Source organism: Sceloporus undulatus, chromosome 9 (genome assembly GCF_019175285.1).
Source record: "Sceloporus undulatus isolate JIND9_A2432 ecotype Alabama chromosome 9, SceUnd_v1.1, whole genome shotgun sequence".
NCBI classification, from domain to species: Eukaryota; Metazoa; Chordata; class Lepidosauria; order Squamata; family Phrynosomatidae; genus Sceloporus; species Sceloporus undulatus.
Window position 1 is genome coordinate 20513323 of NC_056530.1, and position 16691 is coordinate 20530013.

The 16691-nt window shown below is 49.2% G+C and overlaps 2 protein-coding genes across 2 annotated transcripts in view; both read right to left on the reverse strand.

Annotated features, from left to right (window-relative positions):
* Positions 1-229: 229 nt before the first annotated feature.
* Positions 230-10285, reverse strand: SHKBP1 (SH3KBP1 binding protein 1). The gene is given in 19 exon segments (XM_042440502.1): positions 230-1278; positions 1723-1855; positions 2052-2230; positions 3089-3185; positions 3278-3433; positions 3582-3752; positions 4284-4400; positions 4599-4686; positions 5094-5209; positions 5561-5751; positions 5852-5942; positions 7193-7256; positions 7258-7364; positions 7942-8022; positions 8277-8335; positions 8490-8563; positions 8810-8855; positions 9479-9532; positions 10169-10285. Coding segments are annotated over 19 exon segments (2274 nt in total). The 5' UTR covers positions 10237-10285; the 3' UTR covers positions 230-896.
* Positions 10286-12462: 2177 nt separating this feature from the next.
* Positions 12463-16691, reverse strand: part of SPTBN4 (spectrin beta, non-erythrocytic 4) — a 63346-nt gene continuing 59117 nt past the window's right edge. The window contains exons 35-37 of the mRNA XM_042440305.1: positions 16047-16220; positions 15623-15665; positions 12463-15529 (exon numbers count right to left, since the gene is read on the reverse strand). Coding sequence (XP_042296239.1) covers positions 15368-15529; positions 15623-15665; positions 16047-16220 — 379 coding nt within the window. The 3' untranslated portion in view covers positions 12463-15367. The remainder of the gene's footprint in view (positions 15530-15622; positions 15666-16046; positions 16221-16691) is intronic.

Below are 16691 nucleotides of genomic sequence, written 5' to 3' on the forward strand. Positions count from 1 at the left end.
CCCTTCTTGAACTGTATCCCTTTTTGTACAAATTGGAACAATTATGGTTATGCCCTTCACTCTTGACAAGCCTCATTTTTGTGCTTTCCCTTGGCATGAACACTACCAACAAACCTTTTTAAGTCCTGAGATTTAAGAAACAAGGAGATCCTCCCACCAAGGGTTGGGGGGCAAATCACCTTCTCTCTTCCCTCAAAGCTTCAAAGAGAATCCAGCCAAAAGCAAGAGACACCTTTCACCTTTTAATTATTACCAGTCTCAGACTGGTACAAAATGAAATATATATAGCTATACATAGATATATGTAAAAAAACAACACACAATACTTCAGTGCAGCAAAGACCACACAGTATTATTGCTCATAGCAAACAGCTTTGGCTTTTCAGAAATGAGGAAGAGAGGGGCAGCAAACTTCCAGGAATGTTCCAGACAGAACTTCTTAGCAACTCACCACCTTCGAGTGCTGGTGCAGGCCTCCTTATGGCTACCTGCACATGTGCAAACTCCATCACAGAGGAGAAGGACACCCAGCGCCCTTGGAGACTAACATGCTGAAAAGCTTGGAAGTTCCTTGAGGAGGGCTGGGATTCATGGAACAAAGAAAGGTGACAGGAGGAGGGAGCACATCTTTGGTGAAGGCAAGGGGGCAAATCTTCTTGCCCCCACCCTTCTGGACTTGTTCCATGGCCCTGTGCTAAGCCTTGCACTCTTGTGTATAGCACAGAACACAAGCCACACTAATGGAGGGCACTGGTTCAGACAGAAACAGCCCAAATCTGCGCCCAGACCCAAGTTCATCCCACTTGGTAAACAAACAAGATGTGAACCTTCTATAAGGCCTCCTTGGAAACAGCTGCTGCTGGTGCCACCATCCCCTTCACCAGGCACAAAGGGGGTCAGAAAGAGGTTTCACTGAGTCGCTGTCGGGACGGAGCCAGCGGGAGGCTTGGAGGTTCTGTGGAGGCCTGGCTTGGGTTGGGGGTTCTTTGGACTGCAGGACTGGCACTGAGCCGCCCATGTCTGGGTCTGGTCCCCAGTTCCCTAGAGCGGTTGCCCCACAGGCTTTCTGGCTGAGCAAACTCGGCGGAGGAGGAAGAACAACGGGCAAGTTCCTGACACCGTTCGATGAAGCTCCCACCCTGACGTCTCCTGTCGAGGCTTCCTCGTTGCTGCAAGTCAGGCTGAGTCAGGGGCTCACGGCTCAAGCGGCAGGAGAGGGCTGGGGAGGCCCTGACTGGTTTCTCCCGAGCTCCATCAACACTTTGGAATTGAAGGCTGCTGAGAGAACAAAGGCGGGTTACAATTTCCAAAGGGGGATTATGGGAGCTACATCAGTCTGCTGTAAGAAAAACAAGGGAATATCTTGCTATGGCCCCTCAAAAGACTAAAACAGGATTATGACAGCATGAGCATGAGGGAGAACAGTCACTTTCACTAGAGACATGGAGTGTTAAGACAGAGTTTCAACTTTCCCTCCTTCCACATTACAGATTTAAGATTCCACACAAAAAACTCAGACAGACCACAGGCCTATGTGTTCTCCCAAAATAGAGGGCAGACATTTCTCAGTTCATCCTGCTGTCCCTATGAGTAAGGCAGAGCTCACAAGTAGGTTCACTCTGAAGTCTGGAATCTCTAGCCTTAAGTGTGGGCCAGAGTTGGGGGAGGGATTTTTTGAACCTCCCACTCCCATCAAACACACATGGTGCAACCAGTCTCTACCTGGCACTGGCAGCCAAGGGAAGATGTGTGGGGGTGAAAGATCCAGCTGGGCTCATCTCGAGGGGGTGGGTGAGTGCCAAGTCACACTGTTTCAGCTCCTGCAGAAGCTCCTCCTCTGAGAGGCCACCTGTATCTGAAGAATGGAGGTAGAGAAGGTGGGAGTTTATTGGCACATCAACATACATGGTGAGGCAGGGACTATTCAGCCAGTCCAATCTCCTGGGAAGGCCTGGTGCTGTGCTTCAAGCAGCCAATGGTGCCACCCTCCATAAACACAAGCATTTCCTTTAGAGCACTCTGCCCATCATCCCACAGCCCACCCTGGGTACCTGGCACTTGGTCTACCATCTCCATGGCAGTGGTGAGGTCCCACATCTGGACGCTGCCATTGCTGTGGCCAGTGAAGAGGTAGCGGCGTGGGCGGGATCCAATGCGGCTGGAGCCCTCACACTCCTGCACCATGAAGGCTGTGATGGGAGAGCCATCCACGGAGCACACTTCACAGACCCTGTCACAGGGGGAGAAAAAGAAAAGGAGCCTGGATATCCAGCTCAGGAGCAGGCAAACTGGCAGGGGGGACGATGCATGGGCAAGACTGCCAAGGGGTGACTTTGATTCCCCAGCCCAGCACAACAGGAAGACACTTTAAGGCTCTCAGACGTACTGCTCCTGACTCCTGATGTGTGCATGGCACACATCTCCTCCAAAAGCCACTACGTGCTGGTGGAAAGCAGGTTTCCTGAAAAGACTGGCAAAACTGTGCATGGCCAATCATCTCAGCACCTTAGCATTTGCTACTGACACAAAGAACACTGATGTCCTTTCCCACCTCTATGCTGTGGGGCTTCCAGCCCCCCAAGTATGATGCTGCCTCTTAAGCAGGGATGGGCAGAGTGTGCCTTGCTTGCACCCCCTTTACCCCTTTAATTTTCTGTGGTTCTTGAAGCTTCCCTCTGAGCATCTCAAAGCCACATAAGCTTACCATTTTATTTGTTTGAAAAAAAATAATTTAGAGTGATTTGTGGGCAATGCTTTTGAAAAGCCACCCATATGCATGAAGACATGTGAAAATATACCACTCTGAGCCATGTACATCCCCCAAATACCATTATTTCTTCTTTAGTCGCTCTCAAAATAGTGACACAAACTGATGGGAAATCACTTGCTCTGCCATTTTGAGGACTGCAAAACGAACGATATGTGCTTGCCATGTGGGGGAGTGTGGCCCTGGAAGGGTTGTGTGGGGAAATTAACACTCCCTTCCACATACAACTGTCCACCCTTGCTCTTAAGACTCTGAACTGTGTCCATGAGTCAGATCCCCCAGTTCCACACCCAAATCAGCCCTGGGTTCCAGCAGACCCACCTCTTCCCTGTAGAGGAGAGTCGTACATACAGCTTGCTAGCATCTGGCACCACCTTCTGGAGGAACACTTGCTGGTCATCCCGTTCACCAAACGGACCTTTAGGTAATAAAATACATAAGCCAGGTCACAAGCATTTCCAGAAGTCCCCAAAGGTCAGCCCCTTCCTTCTCCCAGCCAGCTCTACCTACCAATGTCTGTGCCAGCGCTGCAGCCCCCATGTCCATCCATGGACTCCAGGGCTAAGATCTTGAAGGAGGCCAGTGGGGTGGAGCCAGGTTGGGTGGAAATCATCCCACGGAACCGGGTCACTGTCCAGGTACGGACATGATTGTTGTCAGCACAGACTAGCAAAAAGAATGCGGATGAAGATGGGTGTGAGAGTGAAACATGAGGACGGAAGTACTTTCAGATCATGCTACCCTCATTCTATTAAGGTTTGTCAGCCATCCTATGGCCTGCAACACACACACACAACTGTATGGGGCCCATTACCTGAGATGAGGTGCCTTTCTGAAAGCATCACCTTGGTGACAGGGCTGCGGTGGACAGCAAAGGTCTGGAAGAGCTGGGGCCCTGACCCCACAGTCTCCGGGTGTTTGACAATCACCCGCACCATCCCTGAGCTGGTGCCATAGGCAATCTCAATCCAATTTCCGCTGTCACCTGTGCAAGGAAGCAATGATATATGTGTCACACTCCTGTAGACAAAGATGTTTGATCTTATGTGCCTTCAAGTCAAATGTGACTTATGGTGACCCCATCATAGGGTTTTCTTGGCAAGATTTGTTTAGAGGAAGCTTGTCACTGTCTTCATTTTAGGCTGAGAGAGTGTGACATACCCAACGGATCTCCATGGCTGAGTGGGGATTTGAACCCTCATCTCCCAGAGTCATAGGCCAATACTCAAATCATTATACTACGCTGGTTCTTAAAGATGGGTGTAGGGAGGTTCACATCTAGTGGCTTAGAAATGGGAAGGAAAGAAAAGACCCCTAACATTTCTTGTTCTGGAAGTGAGATCAAACCAACTAGGAACTGGGATGTCAGGTAGGACAAAATGACGCAAAAACCCCAAGAACTGTGTGTGTGTGTGTGTGGGGGGGGGGACAAAGTTGTCTGAGCAAACAGGGAGAGGGAAGACAGTGCATCTGCATCTAACCCCACATTCTGTTTGAAGCTTGGAGGACTCCTTACTGCATTTCGGTGTGAGATACACGCTAAGTGCAGTGATGGCATCTTCAGAGGGATCACGGTACAGCTCTGTCACGAGAAGATCATTATCCTTCATGCGCAGTGGAAACTTCTGTACATCTGTTTGGAGCATGGAGAGAAAGCCACATGGGGCACGTGATCAGCTGGGCCCACACAGATTTCAATCAGTTACTGGTCCCTTGTCTGCCCTCTCTGCACATTAGTTCCTGACACTCAGTTCCTGGGAAAGCCTGGCTATAACTTTCATGCCGATAACTGGAGCCCCTCCATTCCACTTTTCCCCTTGTTCTGACTTACCTACATAGTAGATAGAGCCATTGTTGCATCCCAGGAGCAAGAAGGAACCAGCAGCATCATAGCTGTTGATTGGGACCATCTCCTGAGTCTATGGAGGCACAAAGGAGAACTGTCAAAGGTGAGACTAAGTGGGTGGGTGGTGAGCTGAAACAGGGCTATGGACCAGGCTTTCAAGCTCTGCTTATCAGCCACTGTTCTCTATTATCCTGAAAGATGGTAATGAGGAGACCCCCACAATGCATTACTGGACCTGGGGAGGAGTCATGATGGGGAAGAGGTTATGAGAAGAAAGAATTTTCCTTGCCTGCAGAAGGCTGCCCATAAGTGGAATGGCCCACAAAACTTTGATTTAGTGTTGAGCATCTGAGCCTTGAAGCAGCCTATTCTCCCTGCTCCCAGACATTTTCCTTGGCCAGATGCTGCCAACAAGTTCTTAGCCCTATAGCAGGCTGATAGGATAGGTCAGGATTCATCCCACCTGTCCCTCTCCCTCACCTGCCAGTGTTTGGTGACAGCATTCCAGACACCAATCTTGCCCGTGTGGCTGGTGGCAATGAGCTGGCTGCCCACAAAGAACAGGCCTTCTACAGGAACTCCCAAGTGGAACACACCTAGCAAGGAGATACAGAGAATTGGGAGAAGAACATGAGACGAGAAAGGGAACTGGATGTGACCAAAGTAAGCTTCTCTAGGCCAATTCTCACCTCTCAGTCCTCAACATTCATAAAACCTACTGACAGGGAACCAACTGAGTTTGGAAAAGGATGGGGGAGGCTGACATAAAGGACAAGAAAACTCTCATCCCGCCCCAGTCCATGGTTGCTGAAACTCCCAAAATGGAAAGATTGTAGCCAGCTACAAGCAAGACCACAAGCCTAAAACATCAACAGTGGCAGCTAAAATATACATTGGTGCTAGGAACATTCCTTCTGCTCTGCCCCAGATTTCTTTGGGCTCCTCACCAATCTCATTGCCATTTCCATCAGACTGGAGAGCCCACAGGAGGATCTCGCTGCAGGAAGCAGCAGCCACCATCTTGTCACTGTCACCCAAGGAACCGCCAAGCACCCGTGCATTCAGTGCCACCCGTTCAATGACCCAGTCCAGCCGGGGACTGCAGAATGCCAGCTGCCAACCAGAGGTCTCTTTCATCCTGTGAAGCAAAGACTGCCATCAGACTGTGGGCCAACAGAAGACAGGGCTCTCTGCTCCACCCCCACATCTCCTGTTGCATCTTCCAATATGGCATGTACCTGTAACAGACGAGGAACTGAGCATAGGCCACTGCTATCCAATTGTGGTGCCCACACACAAGACGCACCATGCCTGGGTCATTTGCAGCTCCTGGAAGGGAAAAATAAGACACACAAAAGCTTTGAGAAAAGACTCTTCCACCCTGACACCTACTAGAATTTTTCCTAAAACTGAGCTTGGGTCTATTAGGGACAATGGTAATCCTACTGGCTGCTTCAAGATGTACTTTCGTTGGGATGTCTCCATTAGGAGGCAAAATAGAAATCCTCAGTTTTCAGACTTGGATTACAAACATCTGAAATTTCAGCTTTCCTGCTGGTGTGGAAGTACAATAACTAGATCTCCTTCCAAGTCCACCATTTTGAAAAATAGAGATATAAAAATACCCTGTTTCCCCAAGAACTAGTATGACCTTTGAAGCATTCAGATGGATAGCACAATAGCTGTGGTATGCTCATAGAACAAGGAAAATGGAAATTTAGTAGGCATGCAATCCACCCGGTCCAAGAGATTTTCTCTCCCTATTGCTATTATAGGTTGGGTCTCCATCATCTTGAATTCTGAATCCAATATACAGTACTCCAAAAAGTAAACCTTTTTGTTCATAGGTGGCTGAGATAGTGACACTTTTGATTTCTGATGGTTCAGTGTACACAATCTTAGTTTCCTCCACCCAATTTTGAAAAACATTGTATAACGTTACTGTCAGGCTATGTGTACAATGAAGAATATGAAACATAAATGAACTGTGTTTGGACTAGGATCCCATCTCCAAAATATCTCACTCTGCACATACATGCAGAAACAGGTATTCTAAAATCCAACCTGTCCCTCTCTCCAAAACCATGAAATGCAGAACACTTCTGGTCCCAAGCATTTTGGATAAGGGAGACTAAACCTGTATTTCCACTTTAGACTGAGAAAGTCACAGCCTGAGAGTTGAAGAAGTGTGACTCACCCAAAGTATCTCAGGCTCTGGCCCTGGTCTGCATTTGCTGGCATGCTACACCAGGGGTGGGCAACTGCAGAGGAGGTGGGGACCACCCTCCTTGGTAGGCCGCATTGGCATGGCCAACATGACTCCAGTTTCCCTTTCAAGCTCTATTTAAGGTAGTTAGATTTTGGGGTGTGTGGAGACAACATTACTTCATTTTGCAATGGTCTTGACCCATTTTGGGAAATATGGTGAGGGGAAATCGTCCGGGGGGGGGGGGGAATTAAAATAGAAAGGAAATGATCTGGGGACATTAAGATCCACAAACTGGGGGATTGAGGGCCAAATATGGCCCATGAGCCACACTTTGCCCATCACCTGCTCTTCTTCCTTGTGCAGAACATACCTGGACCAGAACTCCTCTCCTCCAGCAGCCGCCCCAGAAGCCCAGCATTCCCAAGGTTGGGGGGGCATAGTGTTGCTCCGGCGCACAAGGGCCCGCTCCACGAGGGTCCCTGACCTGACAGCCAATTGTGCCCCTGTGACACTGTGGCGGTTCCACCGTTTGGCAGGGAACACTAGAAGGAAAAGGAGAGGATGTCACTGGCTGAGCAATGGGGTGGCTGGGCATTAGCCACATTCCTGAGTCGCAGAGTCTACTGCACCCTAAAATTAGAGATTCTGACAAATTATGTGTCCTTTTTAAGGCTCAGATCATTTACAAACCTCTCCATATTTTGAGATTTGTGGAGCCCCTTCTCTTTGCCCCACCACCCACACAGGTACATCTGGTGGGAACATAGGAGAGGGTTTTCTCAGTGGCTGTTTCCAGATATGAAACTCCCCTCCCAGAGAAACTGGACTAGTACCCTCCTTACCACACTTTTGCAAGTTGGCAAAAAACCTTCTTATTCCCATAGGCTTTAGAGAATTGCATTTTAGGTGGGAAATGAACCTTGCAGAATGTGTTGTTGTTGGTATTTTTATTTGTTTTGTTTTTAACGTTTATGCTTTCAAACTGTTTAAGATCACTTACTTTTTAACCTCTGCATACTGTGAATTTTATCTATCTTTGGAGCCATCTTGAGTCCCAAACTGGAAAAAGGCAGGATATAAATATAACAACAACAACAACAACATGAACCTGCCCTGTACCTGGTGGGGGCAAGTAGCCATTGAAAAGAACACTCCCACAGGACGATCGTTCCAGCTCCTCATGCAGCTGCAGGCGACGTACTAGAGAACATAAGACAAAGAAAGGAGATCAGACAATGAAGGAAGCGCCTGTCTTTGGACACCAACCACTGTTACCCACACAACCTGGCTCCCCTTCTGAAGTTGGGTGGACAAAGGTGCACTGTGAAACATCCCAAAGCCTCCAGGATTCAACTGGCCTGGGTCCACAAACCACATTATCTCCCCCCCTCCCAACAACACACACACATTGGCACCCAGACTTTGCACCTGCCACACACAAGGCCAGAACATACCTAGTGGTGTGATCCCATAGAACTGTGCTTCATGCAACAGCAAGGAAATGTTGGTCCTCCTGTAGGATCAAAACAGAGGGGTAATGATGAACCTTTCCCCACAGTAACCCACAGCTACAAAAAGGCAACCTGAGAATCATAGGCTGGCATTGCAGCTCATCTGCTGATCCTTCCCCAACCTAGAGGCAGATTGCCTGGGACATCTCATCACACCTGATGTCAAGTTCTTTGGTCCGGAGAAAGTTTAGGATAGGGGCGAAGACTTCAGGATCTCGGTCAATGAAGATCTAGGTGGAAAGAAAAAGAGTAGTGTGTTAGAGTTTGCTTTCATCCTTTTGCTATAGCTTACAGTCTTCTGTTATAAATCAGACACTTAGCCTCACTGGGTTCTGCTTAGCGCACAGAAAGAAAATCTACACCTTCCACTTGTTCAGGCAATGCAAGAGGATATGCATTTGCTGGGCACTCTGTTCTGTTTTTGGGAACTGATCAGAGGTGGCAAAAGGGGAGAAAAGTGGCTAAGAGTCACTCACGGCGCCTGTTTCATCCTTCAAGGTAGAGATCCGGCCACTGAGAAGGCTGCAATAAAACAAAATAAGGTCACATCCCAGCATGGCTACAGAATTGGTTCTGATGAGGCTAAACAGGCCACAAAGGGTCTTGCTTTATCAGATGTCTAGCTTACCAAGTCTGGCTGTATTTTCTCCTTCTCCTTCCCCTTCCCCTTCCTAAAGAGAAATGCTGCCCAGAAGAGTTGCCCACCTTCCCATAAACAGGCACCCAGACACCAGGGCCCCATTCCTTCCATTGTTCAGAGCCAGTTTTGATGAAGAAGGTTCTTTGGACTGGTGCTATTCATCCCAAAGCAGAAAGACTCAGAGTGGATGATGTGAGCTCCACAGCCTCCCCCATAAAGATGCGATTGGTCCTCAAAACCCAGCAGTGCAGCGTCCTGCCTTTCCCAAGCCAACCATCTTTAGCAACACATGAAACTGTGACCAGACCTGGTCAGTTCAGGACAGTCTCCAATGAAGGGCAGCCTCAGATCTCCATGGTTTTGAGCAGAGGAAGACAATCCCCAGCCTCAAGCAGCCCTTGGTGGGCCAGGTCTACATGACCAAGCAGCAGCACTCTGCACCCACTTTCCCCAATGGCTACTTCCCATCATCCCCATCAAACCTCCCTCTCCCTTCCTGGGGCACCTGGAGAAAAAGGAATCCGGGATCCAGGTGAGGGTCTGGCGGGACGTACTGAACCTGCGGGAGGAAAGGGAAACGGGTAGCATGAAGGGTGGTGAAAACAGTGTGCTGCGGGAATAATCCAGTTTGACACCACTTTAACTGCCAAGGCTCAATGCTAGGGAATTCTGGGACGTGTAGTTTGTTTATTAATGTTTGTTTATTTATACCCCACCCTTCAGCCCTAAAGCCCACTTTTGTTGCAGCACCCCCCAGAATTCCCCAGTACATTTATTCTGTGCGTATGCTATGGTAACATGAAGGTATCGTTTATGCCACCACTATTCCATAATGATCCTCTATGGGCAAGCATGGTTTCCCTATGGGCAAAGAGAGCCATTTGTTTTAATACGTCCCCCCCCAATAAAAAAGCACACCTTCTTGGACCATCTTAGTCCCTGCCTCTATTACTTTTCTCATTGTTACTCCTCCTGCTGTGTAATAACAGCCCCCCCCAGCTTCAAAGTTATTCCTGTTATCCAAGGGTGAGTCTACACTGTAGAAATAACGCAGTTCGACACCGCTTTAACTGGAACGGTTCCATGATGTCCCGCGGAATCCTGGGATTTGTAGTCTGCGTTATCTCTGCAGTGGACCCGCAGGGGGGCGTGGCCAGGACGGTCTCCTAGGAGACGGCCTCGGAGGGTCCCTTGCCTTCGGCCGCCCACGTTCAGCTGAATCAGTTCGGCTCCCGCGGCGGCCACCGCTGCCTCCGCCGCCATTCCCAAACAGCGCTGCGTTACTTCCGTTTTCCGGACTCTTTTAGCGAGGCCCATTGGACGCCACCTTCCTCGAGTTCCTCGTCCTATTGGCCTAACCCTTATAGCCCCGCCTATCTACGCATACTATTGGTCGAGGTGACTCTCCGGCTTCAAAAGCGGGCCTATCCGCTTTTGGGCGTCACACCCTGCTTCGCTCTGATTGGACGAAGTTCTTCTGGGCGGGGCTATCCCTGGAGTAAACAAACAAGGCGCCTTGATCCCGCCCCCCCTGCTTCGATCCTTCCGTTGATTGGCTGCGGCGCACAAGGCTCTGCCTCTTCCGCCTTCCTATTGGCTCCATATTCTTAGAGTAGGGAAATAGCAGAATTAATGCAGCTTGACACTGCTCTAACTCCCATGGAATCCTGGGATTTGTAGTTTGTTGTGGCACCAGAGAACCCTGAGAGAAAAGGGCTAAATAGCTCACAGAAGTACAAATTCCAGAACCCCATAGCACTGAGCCATGGCAGTTAAAGTGGTGTCAAACTGGATTTAGGCTGCATCCACACTAAAGAAATAACCCAGTTTGGCATGGCTTTAACTGCCCTGGCTCAAGGCTATGGAATTCTGGGAGTTGGAGTTTGTTGTGGGGCCCAGTGTGGCATAGTAGTGGTTTGAGTGCTGACTATGAACATGGAGACCAGGGTTTGAATCCGCACTGGGCCATGAAACCCATTGGGTGGCCTTGGGCACGTCCTTCTCTCCAAAGGCAAACCTCCTCTGAACAAACCTTTCCAAGGAAACCACACGATAGGTTGGCCTTAGGGTCGCCATAAGCCCAGTAGCCAAAACTAGATTGTTATCCATAGTGGCTGGGACTTGCGGAAGCTTTAGTCTAACCTGAGGGACACCAGGTTGCCTACTACTGGGTTACACTAGCCAATAGACTAGGAACCAGGAAGAGTAGCATCCAAATACTCCCCTTGGTAAATTCATGGGGCAACCTTAGGATCGTTGCTGCTCCCTTTTGCTGGACCGTTGGGAAAGTAAAGTATTGGTAGGGTTTTTTTGTGGGAACATGGCTACGTGGCCATGTTCTAGAAGAGTTTCTTCCTGACATTTCGCCAGCAGCATCTGTGGCTGGCATCTTCAGAGAATGCTAATATATCTTCAGAGAATGCAACGCCATTGGGCCCGGCCTCAATTAAGAAGAAGAGCCCTCCCTCCGGTCCATCTGCCTTGGTCCAGGCCTCAGAGGGAGAGAAGAATGCTGGACCTGATCCCCACCACCACCACCACCATTCCCTTCTCCTTTTGTGTCGTGTCTTTTAGATTGTAAGCCTGAGGGCAGGGAACCGTCTATTCTCACTGTTGTAAGCCGCCCGGATGCCCAATGATTGGGCGACATAATAAATCCTATTATTATTATTATTATTCCCACTTTTTCCAGGCAAGCATATATGTATGTATGTATGTATGTATGTATATTGATGGAAGATTCAGTTGATTAGTTTTGCAACCACTTTTCTCACTATGAGCTGCCGTCACGTTGGTCAGGTAATATAAATCCATAGAAGATTCGATTCATTGGTTTTGCAACTACTTGCCTCAATGATTTTCAAAAGAACCGCCAACGAACTAGTGTCAGGAAAGAGTGGGATTTTTGAACTGGCTTTGCTTCATTGCGATTGAAACCGATCACAGTAGGATCGGAACCGCTTTCAAATGGGAACGACGGTCATATAACCTGATCAGCAATTCACTTTAAATCATAGTGGGAACGCCTTAAATGCTAGAAATGTGGGGTCTGAATAGAAATTTCATTTGGTGAGGCAGAATTCTCATTTGGGGGAGCAATTGCCGCACTCTTGCCCCCATCCAGCTATACCTCTGTAATCTGGCAAATATATTTCAGTGCAGGAAAGGTTAGCTCAAGAAATATGAGCCCAGCATGTCTAGTTGCAAGCAGGGCCTAAGGCCATTCCTTTGTCTTTACTAGACTCTAAGGAGTAAGGAGGGATCATCCAGAATTCAGGGCCAACAGGAACTGCATACCGTTGCCATAAATCTCAGTCTGGACATTGTAACCTGAAGACTCTTTTATGGAAAATCCATTCAGCATGTATTTGCGGGGGAAGGATAACCTCTAGAGAGACCACTTTATGAGAGTGCCAGGGATGGGGGGGGGTCATTAAGGAGCACGCAAGCCGGAAGGACTGATCTCTTGATCTCATGCATCCAAAAATCTAAAATCTTTACAAATTGGTCTCTGTTTGAAAAACACAAATCTTCAGAAAGATTTACAGCCAAAGAGAAAGAGAGAAATGCAACCCCAAATGCTCCAATTTTGGTGGTTCTTTTTCTATACAAGACAAAAAGAAAGGAGAGAAAAAAACTTATTTAAAGCAATTACAGTATTTTACAGGCTTCTGAACAATCAAGGAAGGCGGGGGGGTGCGGAAGCGTTAACAGATGAATCTGCACTAGCTTCAGGAGAGCACTGTGGAAACTACACCTGGTACAAGGGAGGCTGGATAAGGCCAGGTCCCATATTGGACACATGGAATACTGCTGGAAGAAGCTGCCCCAGACTACAAGAGCAAGGATTAAATCTAAGCTCCACCAGGCCTTATAGCTAGTTCACTGGTCCCTCGCTGATCAAGCATGCAGCTGGACTTAGGGCTGAGGATCAACCCTAAACCACATCCTGGGGACCGAGGCTTTAGGGCAAAGCCTGCTGAGCCTCAGTGGCAGCTGAACCCTTTCGACATGGTTCGTTTTATTTCCAAGATCACCAGAGAGCATGTTAAAGATCTGTGCTATTCCCCAATCTGCAATTCTGCAGTTCATGTTTGTCAAGAGGCACCAGTGTGTGGTGGAAGCAGATGGGAGTTGGAGGAGGACATAAAAGTACAGCTACTGAACATGTTCAGTGCTCAAAATATGTGGTTCCAACACATAGGGTGCTGAACGTACATATCCATGCTCCACTGTAACTGCATGGTCATAAAGAAGATGAAAGATGTGTTTTACTGTCCAGGGAAAAGACACTAGAGAAGGGCATGAGGTTTTGCATCTAGACTTTGTTGTGGGCCTTCAAACATCTCAGTTTAGGAGGTCTGCTAATTTCCTCTCTCCAAGGAGTGGCAAGAACTGGGTAAGAGGAGAAAGGAGACCAGGAGACCTCAGGGCATCCAACCTGGGGCTGAGGGCACACATCTTGTCAGATCCCATCAGGAGAGGCTGCAGAAACCTCCCATCCCCAAATGATGCCACCACTATCTCAGGCTGCCTTGGACTTTGTCCTGCCTGGAGCAGGTTGCCCAACATGTGCTCTCTCCACTGTCGCAAATCCAAGGACTGGACAGTTTTGGAAGGGCAAGTCTGCAAACAGGCACACCAAAGCTCTCCTTGCCCCTCACAGCCAAATGCTCTGCCTGAAGCCCCGGGCCTGGTGGAGGGTGCGCCTGGAGGCAGCTGGTGCTTTGCTGCTGTCACGTATCCAGGTGCAGTTTCCATGCTTTGCCATGCTCCTATGTCATCTCCGGCTCGCCTGCCATTTTATTGCATAAAAATACATCTCTGTGCCAAAACAGGTGAGCCCCTCCTTCGTTGCAGGAGAAATGGTGGGGATTATGGCTTGTTAACAACAGTGGCAAAGCTGTGCCTACCCCTCTCTTGTGCTGCTGCTACATGACCTTGTGCTCCAATGTCTGAGTGCTGCCTGGTGTTGTGATGAACCACCTCTGGCTCCAAGATGTTGCTCTGTCCCAAGCTCTGTGTCAAGCTCCAAGGTGCCATTCCTTGGGGGGCAGCAGAACTCTTGAGAGTGCCTGATGTTTTGGAGGCCTGTAGAGAAAGCTACTTATCCCAGGCACACACACACCATTCCCCTTCCCTTTTTGCAGTTTTTGCATCCCTGAGGGGGTCATAACAGTAGATTTAACCAGAGAGGCAATCAAAGCAATGGAGTGAGAGAGATGCAAAGGCTACTAAGGGGGGGAGCACACAGGGAGAGAGGCATCAGAGGGGGACAGACAGACATGGCTGCAAAGGTGAGGCAGCATCTGATCGAGACATGAACATCAATGAAAAGGGATTGGGTTGACACTCCTTCCTTCACCTATGCACAAGCCCACAACAGACCCTTCCTTCCTACAGTGGTGGTGATGTGGGGGGCTGTGTGACCATTTTACCTTTGAGTAATGCATCCTGTCAAAAGAAGTACCTATGAATTTGGATGCAGACAAACAGATGGGGAGCGGGACACACAGGCATAGGGATTTGGGGTAGTGCCCAAGCAAGAGGTCCCAAACACGCACGCACGCCCACTGCTCAAGGAATATGTTGCCCCCACAGCAGCACCATTTCATGGAGGTTCTGCAGCTGATCGGAAGACATGAAGCTGGAAGAAGGGAAGGGAGGGGGGGCTGCCCTGCAGGGCTCCCCAAGGCTTCCTCTCAGTGTTCCCAGAGAAAACAGAAGAAACCAAAGTGCATCTTTCCTCCACCATCCCTCTCCCCAGCCCCCTTAAGCTGGCTGTCCCCATCACCTCCCTCAAGGGCTCAGGGAGAGGTTGCCAAACTCTGGGCAGATGCAAAAATTTCAGAGAAGGGGTGGAGTAAAAGAGCGCATGGATCCTTCTGGCTCAGGTGCTGGGGTTCAGATGAAAATGTACAGCTGAGTGTTAAACCAGGAAATGAGACCCAAGAAAGCGCCTGGTACTTCTTGGCGACCAAGACTGGGCAAAGAAGGCCACCCACTTGGTTCTAGTTCCCTGTTGATCTTGGCAGGTACAGCAGAGGTGGAGGCCTTCCAGTCCCTTCCACACCCTCCCATCCCATTCACTGTTTGCACAGTTCTGTCTGGTTCAACCAGGCACCGAACTTGAAGTGCGGAGCAGACAAGGCAGCTCCCTCTTTAGGGCCAGCTTGGCTCCCATTTTCTCCTTAGGGGCTTCGGCTTTTGTGGATGATTCTGGAGCCAGGCCTTGGATGCCCCCCTTCCCAAAGTCCTCCCTGTGCACTGAAATGCTCTCTGGCAAAGGCAGTTCTTGCGGTCATGGGAGTCTGTGGGCACAGAGTGGCTGGCTTAGACACTGGGGCATCTTCTTGCAGCCTCCAGACCCCCAAAGAGGAGGAGCAGCCATCTCTCATTTCTTCCTGCCTGAGGTACTGGCCCGGCGGTCAGGGTCCCGTTTAGGGTTGCCTTCGTCCGTTGAAGAGGTTGTGAGCAGGGCCTGGCCCCACCGGGCAATATCAGCATGCTCCGTAATAGAGCCGGTCAGAGCTGTCAGCCAGGTTTTCATCTCCTCCTGTGAGAAAAAAAGTACCCACTGGCATCAGAGCAACGGCCAGCTAGTCATGCATGCAATCCCCTGCCCCATACCCACAAGAGATTTCTTTACCTCATCCTTAGCTTGCAAGAGGAATTCACCGCCATCATTGGTCCTGCAAGAGATAAGCACATGTCATTTCTTCTTTTCCTCAGCAGGAGCTCCAGACTTTCCACATTCCTTACACCTCCCAGGCTACCTCAGCCTCATTTCAACCCCCTCTCTGCCATTTTCAGCAAAGGATCCCTACCCCAATATCTTTATTGCAGGGAAACCCTAACATAAAGGAAACGAAAGAGTCCCAGTATAACAACAGATGAGGAAAGAATTAACTCTCTAGTTCCATGGCCTCAACTCTGGCCTGTTTCCAGAAGGACGAAAAGAGCTCCTCCTGGCCCAAACCTAGAGTTGAGCACCTTCAACCTATCACCTTCTCTTTGGAAGGAAGGCGGAAAGGGAGAGCCCTCCATCCCAGCAGCCCAGGCAAAGCCCTCACTTGATCTTGAGCACATTCTTCTTCTTCTTGTAGTCATTGGCCACCTCGCTGGTAGCGTTGTGCAGATTCAGGAGGGGCTCGTTGCTGTGTGTGCTGCCGGATTCCCGTCCCTTGGAATCCTTGTAGAAGCCCAGCTCCCCTTTGCTAAGGACACAATAGAGGTTGATCCAAGACCTAGCAGGACAAGAAAGGTTGAAGTGTCAGTATTAACACTTTTACTGCCTGCCCAAACTATCTTTAAACCATCTTCTCCATGAAACTTTTGGAACAACCCTGAGACAAAATTCCTAGTTAAGAGCATCCCATTCTTAAGAACATCCCATTCTTTAAAAGGTGTGGGAGAAGCCCAGGTCAGGTATAGAATGAGTACTACCTGGGACGGAGCTGTGCAATAGAATCCATCCCTGAGTGTCCACATCCCATGCATAGCACAGGAATAAAAACTAGTGCGCTAATTTCCTATGACACAGCACCCTTGTTCCTGGCTAGGGCCAAGACCCCATTGCAGCACAAAACAGGCCCAGGCAGTTCTGAGCCTGCTTCCCACCCTGAATGTTGAGAGGCCTGAGTTTTCAGAAGACTAAACTGTTCAGATATTTAAATCATCATCATCATCATCATCATCATCATCATCATCATCATCAT